At 42.8% G+C, this 20848-nt stretch overlaps 1 protein-coding gene across 1 annotated transcript in view; it reads left to right on the forward strand.

Moving 5' to 3' along the window:
• Positions 1 to 10819, forward strand: part of ALKBH1 (alkB, alkylation repair homolog 1 (E. coli)) — an 11131-nt gene extending 312 nt beyond the window's left edge. Inside the window, exons 2-6 of the mRNA XM_010017975.1 lie at positions 2406 to 2514; positions 5756 to 5918; positions 8480 to 8570; positions 9669 to 9862; positions 10396 to 10819. Of these exons, the coding sequence (XP_010016277.1) occupies positions 2406 to 2514; positions 5756 to 5918; positions 8480 to 8570; positions 9669 to 9862; positions 10396 to 10819 (981 nt within the window). The remainder of the gene's footprint in view (positions 1 to 2405; positions 2515 to 5755; positions 5919 to 8479; positions 8571 to 9668; positions 9863 to 10395) is intronic.
• The last annotated feature ends 10029 nt before the right edge of the window (positions 10820 to 20848 follow it).

The following is a 20848-nucleotide window of genomic DNA, read 5'->3' on the forward strand; positions in this document are numbered from 1 at the left end:
GCCGTCCCAGCTGCCCCTGGCCAGCACGCTGTGTGTTCATAGATTTACTGCTTCTGCTTATGTTTGTTTGTTCCCATAATGTTTAATTAGCTGCAGTAAGGGGTTTACAAAGCTTATAATAGGACCACATGATACTTGAGGGAAGCAAAGGAACATATGGGTGGAGAAAAGCGAGTCTCACTGTTGGAGCTGACATGATTTCCTGGGCCTGCTGGTCCTTGTCATGTCCTGGCAATAGCGGGGTGAGCTGGAGAGGGAGCCGGGATCAGCACAGTGCATACCGAGGGTTCTTGCTGTCTTCCCTTGGTAAAGCATCTTCTCCTTTCTTACTCCTGTATAACAAGCAGTTGGCTTGGCCACCAGGGCACGTCCAGCATTGCAGCGGATTATGGCACACAGGCAGGAGTGCATTTCAGAGTCCTAGCCAGCATGGTTTGCTATGTCCTCAGTGATAGAGAAGTGCTCCTTTACATTAATTTTCTGGTTTATTACCTCACAAAAGGATAGTGGATGTCTGTTGAAGTGTTGTTAACCTGGGATTTTGTATATATGAGCCTATATGAATAAAGGGAGTAGGGAATATAGTTAAAATGAAGTCTTCCCTGATTTTTCATAGTTCACATGCTTAGCCTTTGCTTTTTACTGTTCTATTACAATATATATTTTACTATCTTTTCAGAGTATAATTCTGATATTGTAACGGGACATAAAACTTGACCTGTATGAAATTGTTCAAGGCGTTAGCATTAAACAAGGGACTTGTTAACATTTCAGCCTGTCTTGAGCTTGCAGCAATCCTTTATCAAATAAAGGATTCCAGCATTACAGCCCTTCTGGGAAATCCAAAGGACTTGAAAGCATCACAAGCATCTGTTCCCTCTTCATACCATTATTTTTGTGCCAGTTACCTTTTAAAATCGGTTGATAGCTTGCTAGTGAAAGCATCTTCTATTCCTCTTTCCCCCAGGTTAAAAACATCTGGCTTTTCTCTTTAAGAAGAGCTACAGGCTGGGCAGGTTGGCCCAGATACTCTTGTTCTTTTTCTGTCAGAAAACTGCTTCAAGTGATTGAGCTCTTCAGTGAAGTGTGACATACCAGCTGCCCTGCTACCAGGCTTATTTAACTGATTCAGCACATGTAGTTCTTCAGCATAGAACAGCTCCTGCTCTCCGGAAGTCCTGACAGCAGCTGATGTGTAAGCAGTTTGAGAAGGCGGAGAGGTGACAGGATCTTAGTTGAAGGAAGAGACTTTCTGGGGGTGCCCTGCAGACATGACTCTGAACTAAGCTCTCCAAGACTGTCAGTTGCAAAGCTGCTCTGGCAAAGAGCTGAAAAATTGGTAAAACAGCACGTTGCCAGAGGCCGCTGCCCAGCGCTAGCCTGAAGTTTTCTTACCAATTCTGTGTAGGTAATTTGCTTGGAAGATGTTAACCAGAGCTGTCAGCCTGCAGAGAGACTGGTTTACACATTCACCACTGCGGAGTCTGTGTGCAAAGGCCTTAATTTCATATATGCTTTAAGTTATTGTAAACAAAGTCTTGCCTGTCTCTGCCAGCTTATTCCCACTATGCCTGGCCAGCTCTTTCCTTACATGAGCTGTACTTTTGTATAGCCACATGGAGAGCTGGACTGGGGAACTAAGCCAGAACAAATCAACCTGCCTCTCTCTACCATGAACCATAAGATGGTTCTCAGCCCGAAGGGAGTGGGAACACAGTGGTGGAGTTTGGTTTTGGTAGCAAGTGTTACTGCATCTAAAATACATGTGTTGTTGCTACCCAAGAGAGTATGTCAAGAAATATGTCTTGCTAAGCTTTGAGCTGTTGACCCTGCTGTTGAAAACAGAAGTGTCAATGTGGTATTCAGAATTTACTGGATTTCTGCAGTCAGACATCAGACAACTTTGGCCATTTGATCACTGTACTACTACTCATTCTGTAAATTACCGAATAGTCATCTACCCTATGGTATCATTAGCAACTTGTATTTGGAATGTTCTTTGAAGGGGTGAAGTGCTATGGGTATATTGCTCTCTAATAGAGATTGATAATTACTAAAATGCTTTACTAATATGTGGCTGCACTGTGGAAATGGACAAATAGTGCCATTTTTTTCTCATTGAAAAAATGAGAGAAATTTTTTTTTTCTTTTAATGAATATAGGACATCTCTCCTGATCCCTAAGTACTGTAAAAACTGTAGTATGGTTTGACAGTTGTGTTGAGTGCATACTAGCTTTGTTAGCAGCATGCCCTCTTATGGTAACAATTGCTTAGTTTTGTGGTACAGTTGGCATTTTCACAAGACTTACTGTGGAATATGGTAGCACTCTTTCTTATAGGTGCTGGGTTTGGATGAGTTTTGTCTTTCTTCCTTTTTATAACTAGATCTGTTTTCTTTTGCCAGGTGTTCAGATCACAGCTCAGTATTTCTTCAGTCAGTGATCAAGATGCCTACAGAGCAGGACTACAGCCAATTAGCCAGTGGAAAGCCTATGGCCTCAAAGGTTATCCAGGTAGGTATTTCTTGGTTTCAAGAAAAAATAAACACAACCTTGTTCCTTTGGATTCAAGCGTCTTCCATCCTATCCTCTCTGCCCTGCCTGAAAAAGCTACTTTGGTTTGCTGAAGCATAATTTAATGCTATTTTAAGTGCAGGAGGACAAACGAGAACTGAAGGGTGGGATGCAGCAATATATATGAAAGTGAGAACAGAAGGGCCTTTTGTTTCACAGTCTCTGATCAACCAGTCTCTGATCAATCCCTCATGAGGATGGATTCCTGTTGCCCTTGATAGAGATCTTTATATTTCTCTAGCATCTATTTTCCCTCTACATATATCATGAATGTTGGATAAGAACTGTTCTTTTGGTTCATCAGGACTGCAGTCAGTGTCTGTGTGGGTTGCTATGAAGCCAGCCTACCATTTCTGAAACTAGGGCAGCCACTCCAGTCACCTGGCATGGCTAATACACAAGGAATTTAAGAAATTCAGGAGAAAGGCTTCTACCTCTTCTTGCCTCTATAAACTTTTTGTTCCACTTACCTGTCACGTTAGAGCTGCCCTCATTTGATCTCGCTTGTCATTTTATATCTGTCTAAATGTCTTTCCTAACAATTGCATGGAAGGGGGTAAATTGCAAGTGTTCTACTTAAGTGCATTTTTCTTCTGCTTTTGACAAAGAAAACATTTCACTAAAATGAAATGCAAATACAGTAATAAATTCTCCGTTGTGTTTAGAATCAAGTCTTGTGTGGACAAGAATAATACTTTATCCTTTTCCAGCTACCTTCGTCCTAAAGCACTATAAGGTACTTAACCAACTGCTCCAATAGTCTGCTAAAATAAGTTAGAATTTCTTTAGTTTGACTCAGGGCAAATGGAAGGGAACTCATTTGGTTTTGCCACCACAGTGAGAAATGAAATATAAGACTAAGGAAGCTGGGTGAATTTATGTTGAAGTATTCTGAGTTCTGTGAGATGTGGACGATGCTGTCTTTGGGTCAAACCAAACACAAAGGTTGGTTTGATGAGAGGTTATGCTTGTTGGTAGACATCTGCATGTCTTCTCCTTCCTCTGACTGAGGCTGGAGGCTAGGTGTAAATTAATTCTTAGTGTGCCACAAGATTTTGCTGCAGTAAGAGAATTGCTCCTGCTTCCTCAAGGCAGATTCCTGTGGTATACATATCCCCGAAGTAGTCTTCTTTTGCCCGTTCCACTCAAACCAACTCTTTCAAGGCCATTGCGTTGCCTTCAAAGCTTGTCTGTGGTGTTCTTCAGTCAGCTCAGAATGATTGCTATAGAAATATATTCCTTACTCTTCTCCCTCCCATGTGTGGTAAACCATTGATTTCTAGCTTTATTGGCCCTCCCAGGAACTATTAGTCTTGAATGTTAGTGTAGAATTTTATACTAAAGCTCTGCAACTATTAGAAATTCAGTTTTCTGCTTTTCTTGACATCAGACGCCTAGCAATAACTACTGTTGAGTTGTTCTTGCTTTTGTACGTCTAGACTAATCTGGTTTCTTAGGAGTAAGCAAGGAAAGGTTTGGAGAGACAGGAGCATGTTCTAAGCTTCTGGTACAAGAGTCATAAAACTTGGATTCTAGTTCTCAGCTCTGTGTGTAACTAGCCCTGCAGGCTTCAATTCCTTCATTAATGCCTGAAGGTAACATATACATAGTCAAGCGTAATTTCATGAATGTAGTAAAGTGCTTCAAGAACCCCACATCAAAAGCTGCCGCAGGGAAAGGCAGGATTATGGTTCTGTCCTATGTAGAGGCCAACAGAAAGTAAATCTAGTGCTCTGGCAGAGAAACCTCTGGTAACCAGGTCTATCAGAAGGCTGCCGTAGTCTGATGGTGCAGGGAGTGGAGTGAAATGAATGACAGTACATTATTAATACACTGAAGGCTCTTTTTCTAACTAGTTAATTTTATCTTGTGAGGTCAGTGAGATGTACTGGCAGGAAGCTTTTTCTGTGCTTTTATTACCACTGTCATAATGCCACAAGGCAAGTTTGTGTCCTGCTGAGACTCCTAGCCTTGCTTCTTCCTTTTTCATCTATTTTTGTCTCTGTTTAACTTGGGAATACTAAGAAGTTCAAAACGACACAGCAGGGCAAAACCTCGAAACCTCCTGTTCCCTTTTCTCCTCCTATACCCTTATCTGTCTTTGTATGTGAATTTTGTGTTGGCAAGTCTTACTGAACTGACAGTCTTTGAGAGAATGCCTTGATTCTCAGCATAGGTACAATAAAGATTAATAGCATCTTCCCTTCAGACACTCATCAATACTCTCGACCCTGGCCTGGAAGGAAACTCCCCTGGGGTACTGGGGAGAAAATTCTAGTGAAGAGTCCTGTTAGCACGCCTAGTGATGGCAGATCTTATGTCAGGGACTCTTGTCTGTTAAGATACAGACCAAATCGATCCACTACATCTCTGCTAATCCTCTTCTTTGGGCTGCTGCTTGAACTCTGCTGGAGATGCCTGGCTAAACAAATGTGCAGACTAGCTACATGTTTATTTTTTGTTGTTAATTAACAATGACTGCAAAATATTTGCAGGCAGCATCAAGCAATTTGGGATATACTTTGACTTTCATGCCCACTTGATGAGTATTACCGTACCAAAATACAAAGACGGATACAACCAGATTTACCGGGAAATAAGCATGAGGGAGAGGGCAGTTTATGTCACTAGAGACTTGCTTATCTCTTGTACTGCTCTCTGCTGTTCATGACACTGAACTAGCAATAAGAAGACAGTGTAAATTCAGAGGCAGCAGTGAGGTTAGTTTGAAGTCTAGAAAAACTAGGCCAGGGTTACTTTAATTTTGCAGGGTTCAAGAGAAGAATCTCGCTGAATCATTCGGAAATCAAATTTACTCCAAAGCAATTTGATTTATGGTTCTTACTCCTTTATCTACCTGTGATCAATATGCCTTACACAGACTAAGTCATTTATTGTCATTTTTTTGCTTGGACAAGAAAATGGACAGGTTGGCTGCCCTCCCTGCCTCCTGCCTTATCGCCACCATTTGGTTGTACTGGAAAAGCAATAGGTTTTAACTTACCTATTCAGTCCTGCTAATAGATTTCATCAGCTTACATGCAGAATCAGTGGTTGTATGTCTGAAGTGTTTTTTCAGTACCTTTGACCCTTGTCCTTTGCTCTAGTTTTAGAAAAAACAAGGGAAATGCCTAATTATACTCTTTCTCTACCCCTCCTTTTCTTTTTCTCCTGTGTTCAGGGTTTATTTTCATACTAAATCCTTTCCTTCCGGGATGCCAGCGTCACTGGGTGAAGCAGTGTCTCAAGCTATATCCCCAGAAACCCAATGTCTGCAACCTAGACCTGCACATGGCTCCCGAGAAGACCATTGACCTGTGGGGACAGAGCAAGGAGCAGCTAAGGTAAGTCCACAGTAACCCCTGGTGGTTAAAAATAATGGAGTCCAAAGGTTTTAAAGACCTTTTTAATTATTCACCTGTAAAAAATACATATGAGAGAGGTGCTGTTCACAGTATACAATCTTTTAGTTATTTGGGTATTTGTCATTACCTTGCTGATTTCAATGCTCAGTTTTCATAATGAGTCCTCTACAGCTCTCGTCTTCTCACTCAGTCTCTTTGTAAAATTGACATGCTGAGATTTTTCTTCAAAAATACTTTTTAACATCTACAAGATACAGAATGGCAAAAGCAGGATTTGCACCTAGGAGAGAAGTTATGGCTCCACTTGTATTTTCCAGGCTCAGTCAGAACTAGTTACAGAAATTCAGACATTTTCTTCTGTGTTCCATCAAGGATGAAAAATGGTTCCTTGAAAGTATTGTGCATTGTGCTCCACAGCTGAAAAAAGTGAGGTATTGTTCCAGCTCATCAGGCCTTTCCCAGCAGCACCTCCTGTGTGCAGAGAGAATGATCAGAACAGAGGTTAATCTGCAGCTGAATCGAGTTCAGTTGAAGACAGTGTTTGGAAAAGTCGTGGCTGGCAGTTTTATTAAGCGCTTGCCTGAGTCTTCAAATGAGCAAACTGTATTGTGCTTTCACCTGGAGAACAGCAGATCAAACTGGCCACCTTGTCTAAGTGTCTAGAGTTGAGAGCTGTTCAGGGAGGGGAGAAATAGAGTGTTTAACTAAAATGTTACTTAACTGAAGTCTACTTCCAAGTCTGGGAACAACTTTAATGCTTTTGAAAGCCATTGGAAGATGCTTGCATGTGCTCGGGTCATGGCTTATCTGCCCTTTTCAGCATACAGGAATAATAAGGTAGGGAGAGTCTACACAGTTCCTAGAAGTATATGCTATGCTTTCTTCACAGAGTGGAGTTCGGGTATTTTCTTAAGTGCTGGTGACAATTAAAAGCATAAAAGAGGCTACAGCATCCCTACAAGAGTTATGTATAACCTGTGTACAAGGAAAAGGCTTGGGGGGATTTTGTAGGTGCAATCATTTACCAGCTTCAGACCAAAGCCCCAGCTGTTCAGTCTGGTTCTCTTTTGAACATAGTTGTACCGGAATTTCTCTGTACTTTCTTGTAGGAGCACCTGCTGCTACAGTTCTAGGAACTTGCTGTTTCCAGATACATAGCACTCAGGACTTTCCTCTCCTTAGCAATCATGTGTGAAATCACATGCAAAAATAAAGACCTACTGAGCATATTAGGGTTCCTGCTCTTGTGCAAACACTCTAGCACTGTAGTGAAAGTAATTGCAGTTGCTACTACCCTATGACAGAGGTGGAAACTGGAAGGGTGACTTTCAGTAATCAGTGAGCTATGAAAGATTACTAACAGTAAAGAAACGACTTTTACTCCTGTTCCTGGTTTAGCTTAGTATGGTATAGGTGAAGAGCAGAAACAACCTGTATATGCAGACAGAAATGCACATTAAATCAAAGGGCTTGGTTGAGACTTGACCATGGCAGCACAAATAAGAATCTGTTTTGTAAAAGAGAGCATGTCTTTTACTGAACTAATGAGGTTATAGGTGAGAGCCAACCATTGGGTGCAACTGATGATGCGCTGAGTTTATTTCCCTTTTCTTTCTTTCCTTACCATAACACATGAGTTACCTTGAGAAGAGAAGCTGAAATTGCTGGAATAATTGGACTACCAGATAGATGTGTAGCTTCCTTTTTATACTTGCTACTAGCATGTTTCTATCTGATTTACTATAGTTACACTTTTATAACTTCCTAAGGACTCTTCCATAGGCCATAGTAAAAGTCCCTCCCTGAGGTATCTTCCTACCTTCACCATCACCAAAAAGTAAGACTGGTAAATTGGCGTGTGGCTTCAGACCCCTAAGTCTCGCTGCATTAGGGCTGACACTTGAGAAGAACAGGTTTTTGTCCAGTCTGGATAGGAGACACCTGCAATGTAGACTTCTTGATGTTACAAGAAGTACAGTCATAGCTAGAGCAGTCTTGCTTCTTACTGGACATTGCGTTGGTCAGTCCTCAGCACATCTTGTTAAAGTACCAAGTAGTAGAACTAATGGTCCTTTGCAACATTATGCAGCTTGATATGCTTTACTGTCAGGCAAAGCATTCTCCTTTCTTGTCATTTTCCATTAAATGCCTCAAATATTTTTCCTTGTATTTGCAGCTTTTAGATCTTCACAGATTCTGTTCTTTGACTTCCAGATGCTCAAATAGTACGTGCTTAATTTTGACTTCTAAATCTGCACCAGTTCACTGTATTGTCTCCATCTGATAACCAATTATGTGCCATGTTGAAAATATGGGCTTTTAAAGTGGCAGCAGTTGACAGTACGCCCTGTAGCTTGCAAAAGGTGCATGAACTGAATTTTCAAGGTCTTTGGAGGAAAAAAATAATGGCAGTGAAAAATGTTCAGCATTGATTGTTTTAATAGGCTGTCATATGGATGAGTGACTCTCATTACTGTATGCTGCACTACCAGCAAACCCCTCAGAAGTTAACGCATATTCTATCCTTTCTGTCTTTGCAGAAAGAAGGGTTCCAGTAAATGGGAGCCCAGAAGCTTGTTGGAGAAGCTGCGCTGGGTGACCCTTGGTTACCATTATAACTGGGATACTAAGGTATTGAAACTAAGTTCTTTATTTTTCTGGGCAGTAAGCACTCAGAATGGCAGACAGAGGAGGATATCATGGAATGAAATGCTTATGATCCTACAAGACAGCCTTGAGGGAAGGCTGTAACAAACCATGCTTGTAAGAACATTTCAATCTGTATTGGCTTACTGTGAAGGATTTAACAGCAAAGTCCACTGCTTCATACTTTCCATTGTAAGGTAACTGGTAGCATAGACACAGCTCTAGACCTGTGACTCTATTTCAGGTTAAGTGAGCATTTTTACCCTACCAAAAGGGATAGTCACAAAAGCATTGTTAACTACTTAAGGCGAGAATGACCTTGTGTGCTTGAAGACAGCTACTTCTGAGAAACTACTTCTCTTCATAGGGGTGAGCGAGAGCAGGAAGAATCTGCTTATGATGTGACTTTGAACTGAAGAACTTGAACCAGTATAATATGGCCTCACCAACTAACAGCTATTTTGGGGCTCCTGACCAAAATAAACTTTTTCATAAGACTGAGTTAGATGGAGGCTGAAAAAGGATGGCAGAGTGAATATTTAGTCTTATCAGTATGTTGCAGATACTTAACCAAATCTGCTTGCAGCTTTATATTTAGCAGGTCAGCCTATTATTGGGTGGCCTTAATAAAAACTTGGTTATTCCCTTCCAGTTGTCTCAGAATCACTCATGGGAGAGAGAAAAACTAGGTTTGCAATTGATTTGTTTCTTGTTCTTCAGACTTCTGTTAATGACATACAGTCCTGTCTTTCAATTGGCAGCTTTAGGTAGTAACCAAGTAGATCCTCAGGATGTTGGTACAAACCTTATGTACTAATCTTACTGACTTCAAGTTTGCCATTGAGATGTAATGATAACTCCACTATTAATTCTATATCTAGCAGTCTCAGCATGAGCCCAGAATTAAATGATGAGGTAAACTTGCTGTGGTTCTGCCTATGTTGTAGTCATAAATATGATGTCCTCTGTGACTATCAGCCAAACTTCTGACTTCTCATTCAATGTTTGTGTTCAATGGTATGTACTGCTCTGATGTTCTGGGTGTGGTTAGTGTTTACTTTTTTCCCACTCTCCTTCCTCCAGAAGTACTCAGCAAATCACCACACTCCTTTCCCCTCAGACCTTGCATTCCTGTCAGAACAAGTGGCTGCAGCCTGTGGGTTCCGGGGTTTCCAAGCCCAAGCAGGGATCTTGAACTACTATCATTTTGACTCTTCACTAGGAATTCATGTGGATGAGTCTGAACTAGACCATTCTCGTCCCCTTTTATCATTCAGGTGAGTCAAGGAAAGCGCTCGAGTGTTGTGGAAGATTGGTCGCCTTTTTTATATCATTACATATGGCTCTAGGAAGTCCGTATGATGTAGTTTGATAATTGGGTTTATAAAATATTAACTCTCTGAAGATTTGCATAGTAGGAAGCTGTAGCTCAAGGTCATGATTTTTCCTTTGAAGGCTGTTTGAATAGCATGGATGTGGCACCTGTGGTGGAAGAGCTCTTTGCATGGAGTGAGTTCTGTTCTAGTACAGTGTCAATTTGGTACTAGCAGGCAACAGTGAAATAACTCAGCAGAGCTTCAAACCTGGCAAGTCAACTGCTCGCACTGACTGCCTTGAACCAGGCCTCTTAGTCTGTTTTCCATGTTCACATTGTAAAGTTGTTTTAAGTTGTTACTAGTAGACCCATCTGGTTTGCTTGCTTGGGATTTTTTATTTTTATAAAAGGATTTAGCTGCTAATCTTTTCTTACTGTACATATAATTGTTCTCTACCTGAATTTGTTTTCTCTTCTCTCTCATACCATCTCTAGTTTTGGGCAATCCTCAATATTTTTGCTTGGGGGCCTGAAGCGGGAGGAGGCCCCGACAGCAATGTTCATGCACAGTGGAGATATCATGGTGATGTCTGGCTTCAGCCGTCTGCTGTACCATGCTGTACCCCGGGTCCTTCCCAATCCTGAAGGGACAGCTTTGCCTTCATGCCTGGACCAGGCACTTTCTTCAGACCTTCCTGTTGGCTCAGTCATTGAGCACAGCTCTGATGAGGACTGGCAGGTGTGTGCCAAGTACTTGCAGTCTTCCCGCATTAATATGACTATTCGGCAGGTGTTGGCTGAGGGTCAGAAATTCCCAGAGGAATCCGAGACAAAGGGAAAGGGCCAAGCACCCTCTGAAGATGGTCACCATCAGGACAACAGCAGAGCCAAGAGACATAAACCAAACACAGACAGCTGAGACCAGGAGGTCATGCTGACATGGACTGGATAGGCAATCTCCATATGGAATTGGGAACTAATGTAATCATACTAGGCGTCACTTGTCAGTATTGGGATTAATAAACTTCTGCAGACTAAATCAAGTCGTTCTTACTGTAAGAAATAGGTTAAAGGAGAAAAAAGAATTTAAAAGTAAAAGAAGGATAAGCTCAGGACTGGGACCCAGGAGATCAACTCTTCTGTTGTTTTGTTGCAGACATTTATTGTACTCTGTTCCATTTAAAATACCTGTATGTCAGAATTTTAAGCTTGGTATAGTGATGCTCATGAAGTATTTTGAAAACATTGGCCAGAAGGTGCTAGCAACAGATACTTAATTGTGAAGGGTTAAAGAACCCTATTGGGCTTCTGCTGCTCAGCTGAAGTGCAGTAGCAGGTATGAGTGAGGATAGGCTGCTATGGGTGTGAGACCTACCTGCAGCACTTCCAAGAGAGCTACCTCTACCACAAAAATCGGTTCAGTGATTGGAAACTAGCAGCTCCCTCAAGCAGCACCTGCTATAAGCTTGCTGTAGTTCTGTGTTCTGCTCTTGCCTGCTTGTACCGCCTCAACTGCAGCAGAAACTGCTCTTATGAGTAGAACGACTTTTTTTGTATACCTTATTTTAGAGAGAAACAATTGGGGGCAATATCTACTTTGAATGGCTAGTAGCTCCCAGATGGGAGTATGTGACTGAGCCCTACATCCCCATTCTTTAAAAACTGCCCCCTCTTAAGTACCTGCAGATTATGGTCCTCCAGTCCCAAGCTAGCCTTTTTGAGGAACAGAATAACTTGTATTAGAAGAAATGAATTGAAAAGTACCTAAAAAAATTTATCAGTGACTATCTCTGTCACCCAAAGATAAATATATTGAAACAAAGAAAAGCACCAGCTTTTGTGTCAGTTCTCTTTAAGGCTCAGACCTTCCTATCTGCTTTTTAATGCAATTTTAATTGTTGGAGTGGAATGCACTATCCCCGGGGTATTTTGTTGCACTTTCCCAATGAATAAACTTACTCAATTTTTAAATTAAAGATCTGTATCAGTTTGGGGATGGCTTTTCTCTTCTCTTCTTTCCCTCCCTGTTAGTTATTCAGTGTATTGTTAATGCTGCCACATCCCTTGTGCTGTCCCTCCAGGCTTCTTTTGGATACTGCCTCTGCCATCTGCCAGCTCTCTGGTAGAGGAGCCCTGTGTGTGTCTGCAGGGCTACCTGGCTTAGGGGCAGTTCAGGGTTTGTTGGGCAGGTTCAGAGAGGTGTTGCCTGCAGCATCCAAGTCTTATTAAATATGTATGTGACAGCTTTTCTTCATGGGGAAAGTGTTCGGTCTGCTTATTTTACAACAGGTGAATGTGTGTATGCGCAATTAATTCCTTATGCAACACTGCAAAGAGCTGCAGTAATTTAATGTCTAAAGAAATCAGATATAAGTTTTAATAGCTTGTTCTATGCCAGAAATGTGTCCTTTCTGTGTCCTAGGCCTGGTATATTTACAGCTGAGCCCTGAGAGAGTAAATACTTATTGTGCCCAGAGGTTACAACATGACCAGAAAGTTGACTAAGTCTCAGAAAACAGCAAAGCTCCTTTAGTGGCACCTGAAGGTGGGGAAGGGGAGAGGAATGTTTGTTTTCCTGACAGTGAGAAGGCAGGCTGGCTGCTCCTCACTCTTGAGAGGGAAGCAAAATCTTCCAACTCCTAGAGAGAAGACAGTCATGGAACTGAATAGTCATGAACTGGAGTTGCTTTCTTCATGTCACAGGCTGAGGCTTAAGTCCGTGGTTCTCTTATCTTCAGTTCCCTGCAAATATATAATAGACAAGCAGTCATTTATTCCAGGATTCAATTGTTCCTGTGATTCAAGGACAAGAAACCATCCATGCCGTTTATCCTCTGCAGTTTGAAATTGTAGTAAATGCTGCAAACTACTGATAGTAATTGATCATGGGAAGTAACCAGCCCATTGAAACCCCATGTTTAGATGTGACCGAGTTGAGAATTTGCTGAATTACTGACTTGCAGACAAACTTATTTAATGCCATTGTGAGTGAGAGTCCTGATCTAATTCTGTATCAGACACCCAGAAAATGAAAAGTCCACGACCCAGAAATGGATAAATGGGAAATGACCCAAAACCAAAAAAGTTGTCATCTGTGTACAAAGAGAAACAACCCTGAAGAAGGGAGGATTTCCTGAGCTGCCAGCCAAGCAGGTTCTATGACCGCAGAAGAGCAGAGAACAAATGAGCAACCTACAGAACTTCTGTGGGCTCTGCAAACTGGGCTTCCAGAACACAATTTTCAAGAGGTAGCAACAGCCCTGGGAAGAAGGCAGGGAACAAGACTGCACCCAGTAATACACTCTGCTTATTTTACTTCTGTGATGGAAGGATTGGGAACCATAAATGTACCCTAAACAGTTCTGAGGCTGTGACATTGCACCTCATTTGTTTAGGTTTGTGATGACACCATAGGATTTTTCATAGCATCTTCAAACTTTTGTTTCTAGGTACCAGAAACACTTGCTTGTCTTCATATGGTTGCACGCTGAGATAATCCCTGTGGCTTTTAATTTCTCTAAAGGATGAGGAAGGAAAGAAGAGGTCATGTAGACCAATTCGGCAAGAAAATTAATGTAATGAATTGATTACAGGAAGACAATCGTATGTTTAATTCAAGGCCACCTGGAAATGAAGCATGTTGTTTACTACATGTACTCTGTTCATTATGTGATCTAAAGCTAACTGTCCAACAGAGCTTAAACAACTACTGGTTATTTTCATAATCAAGGGTAAAGGGAAAACAAAATCTCCAATTAAATCAATCAAAGCACAGTGGGATGAATACTGGAATTGGAAGAGGAAACTGCCCATACAAACTTAAAATCCTCAGTCCTCTTGAGAGTACTGTGCTAGAGAAGTTCATTGTTACAAACCAGCCTGCTGGCTAGTGCCCAAGCCACACGTACTGCGTGCCCTCTGCATGCCAGCCAGGCAGTAACTTACGGGCAAAGTGGTCCCTACAACTGTGCCTGCTGCCAGAATGATTCTGATCGAGGGTATTTTTCCTTTCTTTAAGAACTTGTTGACATTTTTTCCTCACATCAAATATTTCTACAGATAGTAGTAAGGTGCACCTAAGCTCCTCTATGCTATGTGCTGCTGAGCTAGTAGGTAGGGAGAAGCTGGTAGGTAGGGAATACCCAGACAGCAGCACAGCATCTCACTGCCATGGCTACAGGTCCAGGCTGAAGCCAGCTCGCATCTTACAGAGTGCAGACAAGAGCTGGAATCTGTCTTCATCTGTTCATGTAAGCCATTCTCATTCTCTGCGTCACACCTGAAGCAGGATAGACGTAACAGGGAAAAGAGACTTGTTGGTGCCAAGACTGTCTTCTACTTAGTTGGGATACAAAATTAATTGAGCTATAATCCAGTGTGCTCTAAGCATACTTTAGTTCATATGAAATCATAAAACTTGCCCAGGTCTGAACACATTACCTCGAAAAGTTAAGGGAAGTACATGGACTGCAGACATTAATGATCCAGAAAAATAAGTTGCTGGAGGCCTCAAAAGACCTGTATATAAAGGGCCTGGTTTTTTGGATAATCTCTATACAAGAAGAGACTTCGAGAGAAAAACAGTGACAGCCATCCACAGTCTGCTGATGCCTTTGTAAATCCTAATACCCAAAGCTGTTTGTTAGAAACAACCTGTAGCACAGCACTATAGATCTGCTAAAAGAGGCACAAGATGTGGCTGACACAAGTTTAGCACAGTACAAAGTAAGATCTGCTATTTATACTTAGCAAATTATAACCACAAATACCTTAATAAAACCATTTTCCTATACAAAGGATTGAACCCTATGTTCACATATGCTCTGGTGAAGTTGAGATAAAAGTTGCCACCGTGCAAGTTACAGCTTAGCTCATACAAGCTGTTTCCTTGCATCTTCGGATATCTGTAGCTGAAGGACCACAAAAGGTGTTTGAAGGGATCTCTGGATGTGAATAGTCCATCCTTCCCCTAGAAGTAGTGCTTTTGCCAATGGGCTACCCACATGAGGCTTAGATGTAAGTAACCTGTGCCAGTGCTGCCCTACTTGCCTTAAAAAGACATTTTGCCTTGTGTTCAGGCTCAAAAGCCTACTTTTATATTCTTGATGCAGACTTGTCTGGACTTCTATAGCACGTCCTGCTTTAAGGGGTTTTGCTCTTGGCATCCCAGTCAAGAGAGGAACAATCTGGGATATCAGAGTAATTCTAACCCAGTGAGCATCATCCCCATCCAGCTCCTGCTAAGTGTCTGACCCCTTTTAGGAGGAGCTGACTATGCACAGAGACTCTGGACAGGTTAATCAGCTAATTACTTGTCTCTCAAAGATGGTAAGTGTCTAGAGTACAGCAGGGAGCCAGATCTGACTTTTATTCACAGTCAGGGCTCGTAGGCATCACAGAAGATATCTACCACTTCCACTACACTGGGGGACAAGGAGAGAGGGGATGAAGTCTGGAAAACCCTGCAGTAGCTTTTCCTCTCTGCAGAGCAGAGGAAATGCTTATTCCTCCAGCCATTGAAGGTTTTAACTGTTCTAACTTTTGGAGGTACTTCCCATCTCAATTTTCCCAAGTCAGTAGGGACTATTCTGTCCCTGACCTTTCTCCACATGTAGTGAACTCTCCCTTGAGCTTCCCTGTGTAGCCTTTCCCTTTTTGCATCTGTAGTCACACATCTTGGCACTGAGGTTGTGCCCTCCTTTGCCATCACTCAATGCTTATTTCCTTATCCGAAATGCTCAGTGCTGCTGTCTGGGCTGAAGGAGGTCTTTTGCCATCCAGCTTTTCTCACCTGTTTCATGATCTCAAAGCTTTTCCAAAAGGTAAGTCAGGACCATTGCCCCCGGAAGGCAGGAAGCAAGGAAAATTTATACCAAACTGTGGGGAAACTGAAACAGAAGTAACGTGAGGTGGCACTTACACTTAGGTGTAGATTTGGCACATATAGTCATGGTTTAGTGGTGGGCTTGGCTGTGTTAGGTTTATGGTTGGACTCAATGATCTCATAGGTCTTTTCCAACCTAATTGATTTTATGATTCTATGAGGTACAACAAAGCATTCTCCAAATAGTCTTGTTGAAACGATGTATAGAGAATAACAAGAAGTCAGCCTAGAAGACATACTCCCTCTTCTCTCTCTGATGCTGGGAAGTCAGTACTTTACATTTGCTTTTAGCTTCCTTCTAGGTGAATTTAAAACTCATTCTGTATTTACTGAGGCAGGCCAGATAAATCAATAAAGGCCCTGGCTTCCTAGAGGTGATCATCTCACCAATCATTTCTTCTCTGTTCTGCACTAAGGGTTTAGATAAGAAGGGTTTCGTTTTGTTTTCTTTTCCCTTAACGGATAGGTTTCTTAATTAGGATGGGGGAAAAATGACTGCAATTTTGCTGCAGCAAATTAAAACCAAAATGAGGTAGCAAGGAGCAGAGTCTGGAGAGGAGGGGGGCAATCAGAGACAGCTATTGATTTTGAAATGATGGAGGAGCCAAAGAAGAGCACATAACCTGGAAAGGAGACTCATCTTTCAAAGCACTGTTCTTGCTTAAAACCAATCAGTCCAGGCAGAGGTGTCATTTGTTGCTGAGGCTTTGGCATTAGCTTTGTTTTCAGACAGCATTCAAATTTTGGAAAGACTCACAGGTTCATAAGGGGGTGGCTCCTTAGACAGATCTTCAGATTGTGGAGCAAGGAGTCATGGGACAGGGCTGAACAGAGTAAACCTGGGTGGAGCATCAAGAAATTCTTAGCAGGCAGTGGTAACAAAAAAAATATTTGGAAATAGTTTCTTCCAAGGACAAAGAAAAAGCGTCCCTGCTGACAGGCAAGGCAGGCAGAGGAAAGGGAGCAAACACACTGAATATGGGACAAGCACTAAGATCCAACACCATTCTCACTCCCATGTGTTGCATAGCAGGTCCCATCCTTTCCAGAACAGAGAGAATTAATCTGGCACCATCTTGCCGTGTCCAAGTGGCTGAGGTAGAGCTTTCTGCCACTCTAGTCAGAACACTTCCATATACACAGGCCTTTTCCCCCTTGGCTTTTCAGACAGCATTCCTCTAAGATTAAAGTCAGATGTTAGTCTGACCTTTTGTCAAATATAGCCAGCACCTGGAAAGACTGTCAGAGAACAGCACCGATCTTGTAATGACTAGTTTGTCAGCTTATTCTCACTGCTGTGATGAAACCCAACTTTGCAAGTTGCTGATTGTCAGGTGTCTGTGACAGGGGGTTGGGAAGATTTTAGAAGCACTACTGCACAGAATCTGAAGCCATTCTAAATCCAGCTGAATGCTGTGTGCAAATAAGCCCCTTTTCAGCCCAGACAGCTGAAAACATGCCATAGATCCTTTTAAAGCAAGGGGTTTGTTCCACCATGTAGAAGACTTTTCTTCTATTCTTCACACTAACATAGTTCTATCAAATACTCATCACAATGCTGATGACAAAGTGACATCTCTTTTGCTCCTTGTAGGACTGGCAGTTCGTAGGAGATAGCATGTCCTTGTTCACAATCCATTTTTTGCCCTCTTTCTCTTGCCTCCAAGCAGTGCTAGAACAAGTGTAACAAAAATCTGTCTTTTCCCTGCCACCACCTCTGTCTTTGTAGCTCAGATGCTGCCACATTGCCTGTTCCCTGCCTGAATCCCAACTGTGATCAACACATGTTATTAGCTGGCAGAGAGAACTCTACATCCCCTCCTAATGCCCTACCCTCACTTAACAACAGCAGGAGCTCACCTCTTCAACAACTGTTTCTGTGGCTGCTCCTGCCATTGAGAGCTGCTGCTGGATGTCAAACACAAGCACAGGGATATTACCTCCTCCAAGCCCTTCCTGGCCCAATGCTGTGATTGTACTCCAAGAGAGGTCCAAGTCTGGCACACTGTTTTGATGCTTCAGCGCTTACCTGTGCTGAAAATGGAACCAGTTTGCAGACATCTCCTGCCTTGCGCAGGGGTGTTAGGCAACAAGGCAAGTCTGTATAATCTTATTACTCTCCTTATCTAATCCACTAGCACTTCTTCCCTTCCCATAGGACAAAGTGATAAGGGATAAATTAAAGAAAAGAAGGATCCCTGGTGAGCAAGCATAAGGAAGTGAAGATACAGAATGCTCTTTCTGATGCGTGTGGCCTACTCACCATACCTGCCCATAGCTGCAAGCGTCACTGCACACTGCTCTGGAAAGGGCAGAGGCTGCTCAATGCTGAAGGCTGCAGTCTCTGGCTCCACAGATCTTTAATACTTCCTTTCCCTGGAATTCACACAAGAAATGCTGTTTTTACAGGTGACATGGAGCCTATTGAGAAACCACGGATCCCATGTGGGGAGTAAGTATGCAGGTTCTCAGGGTTTCATTCATTGAATATTATTTTCTACACAGAAAATTGGGAAAGAGAGAAACATTAGTCACATACTTGCTCAACTGAGATCTAATAGCCAAGGTCAGTGCTCAGCCAAGAATAGATAGTAGAAGTCTTCCATGATGTATTTTTGTGATGAGAAGTTCATAGCACACAGACTGATCTATTACTGGGTTTCACTATGAAAAAATTAACTACCATGACCATGCAAATTAGCAAATCTCTGCTCTGTGGAGATTGCTTCACCTCTACTGAAGTGCAGCTATTTGTTCTTTTGCCAGCCCTCTGCAAGATGACAATACCAGTTTGTCAGTGTCTAGCATGCTTTTCTGTGCTTTAAACAAAAACCCTTAAAGGGAAAAGATGAGCACTCAAGGGAAGATGCTGCAATGGCCACTTCGGTGAAGAAAAGCACCGGACCTTTGCCTTGGGCTGTGTTCTGCATGTCTGCAGTTACAGTGCAGCAGAAGTGACATGATGACCTGACCTACCTGTTGGTCTGCATCACCTCTCTGGTCTCCTCTGGCATTTCAACCTATAGGACCAACATGACCATCTACTTGGTTTGTTCTTTCCAGCTTTTGCATATGGGTTTGTGCCGGATTCATCAGTGTTCCTCCTGAAGCCAGGCATTTTCAAATATTTAAGGCCACAAAGCCTTTTCTCCTCCAAGTTCTCCCCACAGACCACAAAGCAATCATCTCCCTAAACTTTTAATTGAGAACACAGGAGATCTATGATTCATCTGGCCTCAGAGGCCACTAAGCACTAAACCTAGAGACTTGATGAAAGAAATAAGTCCTCCGAAGATGAAAGGAATAAGGTCTCTGAAGATGAAAGGAGTAAGGTCTCTGAGGAACACACCTTAGCTCCTGTGGTACCCAAAAGATGCAGCTGTACTTTTTTTGCCAGGAGCTACAGCACAGGACATGCTCTGATCCAGCTGAGCAAGAAGAGAAAACATACTCCATGCGGGCACTAACTAGTGTGAATGCACTAGGTGCAAGGAGGCTTTATGTTACGGTTTGCACATTTGCCTTCTGTCTATCCTTGGAGTCTTGCAGTACCTATCACTGCTGAGCTCCAAGCTTCTGGTGATGCTAGGGTTGAAGCCGTTCACTGTGATGCTCCCTAGAGCACATCTCTTGCGGTGTGGGTGTGAGCTCTTCCAACAGACAGCTCTCTGCACATGCCTAAGAACTAGCAGCTGGCTCAGCCTTCACTGCTCCCAGGAACACTGCATGGACACAGGAGCAAGAACCAAATGTATCATAGTAATTCAAACCACATCCATTCTGTCTTTGCAGCCACCAGTGTATGACGTACCTAGACAGTGGCCCCCTTCTGCTGAAAGATGGAGTATGCAAAAACCACCCCATACCCCAGTGTCTACTACTTTCCCAGCCTAGAGAGAGGGTAGCGTAGTCCACACCCATTCTCAAAAGAGGGAAAGTGAGTTTGGGGCTTTTAGAATAACACAGAAACATTATTGCCTGGGAGCCTGGCATCTGGCAGGGAGACGAGAGTGTGGTCACCATGGTAATTCTTTGCCTCATTTAACTGCAAAGTAACCTCTGGTTACATGCAGCCATTCCCAGCACATCTGCCCTGCACACAGCAGAGGCTGGACACTGCCCATGTATCCACACACACAGCAACCCCCTGCCCACAGCCACACACACACACTCTACATCCCCTGCTGTGCGACACCCTTGTCCATATGTGATACACAACATGTATGTGTTGAGCAACGCACATTCCCTCAGCTCTCTCACATTCATATCAAATATGCCTCTAGATAACCATCCAAGCTTACAGTCCCTGCTCCTACAACTATAGGTTCCTCTGCTGCCGGCGTAAGATGCTTTAGAAGCACAAGATAATGCGTGCTCAGCCAGCTGCTGAAAGACGCACCCACCCTTTCTCCCCCAGCCTTGCCACACCACCTGCCTACAGCTCTTGAACAGTTTATTCCTCAATACATTTTGTTTTCATGCTGTGGCATGAACAAGGAATAAATTCAGCTCTGTCTCATTCATTTTCCTCTGTTTCTGCCACTGAGAAAAAAAATGTCCCTGAGAGGCAGGTCCATACTGAGTGACGATGCCTCTTCACAGTGCCAACTCACAGGAAGCTGGTGGTCAGGTCATTGGGTACTCCTGACTGGACCCTGCTGCTCACATTTCTTGGCAGGTAACTATAGGAAATCAATCTCAATTCCATTTCTCCTCAAAGCACCCTGTGGGTTCTTGCAAGAGGGCTCAGCTCCCTGCTGATAGTGGGGAAACAGAAATCCAGAACTGCAGTGACTGATTTTATAGCATAGCAGGAGCGTGGTAGATAGGGGCCGTGAGCTGAGTCCCTAACTCCTCTGCTACATAACATCAGGTATCACCTCGTATCAAAAGATGAAACTCAGCTCCCACATACACCACCAGACACAACCTCCCAAGCTACCGCTGTCACATCAGGTTCCCTCAGCAATTCCAGAAGGTGCTGTTGTGATTAGGGTTTGGACAGTGTTACCAGAGTGGGCACAGACCTGCCCGCAGCCAGGCCAGGCAGCAAGTAGAAACCAC

Source organism: Nestor notabilis, unplaced genomic scaffold (assembly GCF_000696875.1).
Source record: "Nestor notabilis isolate BGI_N333 unplaced genomic scaffold, ASM69687v1 scaffold32927, whole genome shotgun sequence".
Taxonomy (NCBI): Eukaryota; Metazoa; Chordata; class Aves; order Psittaciformes; family Psittacidae; genus Nestor; species Nestor notabilis.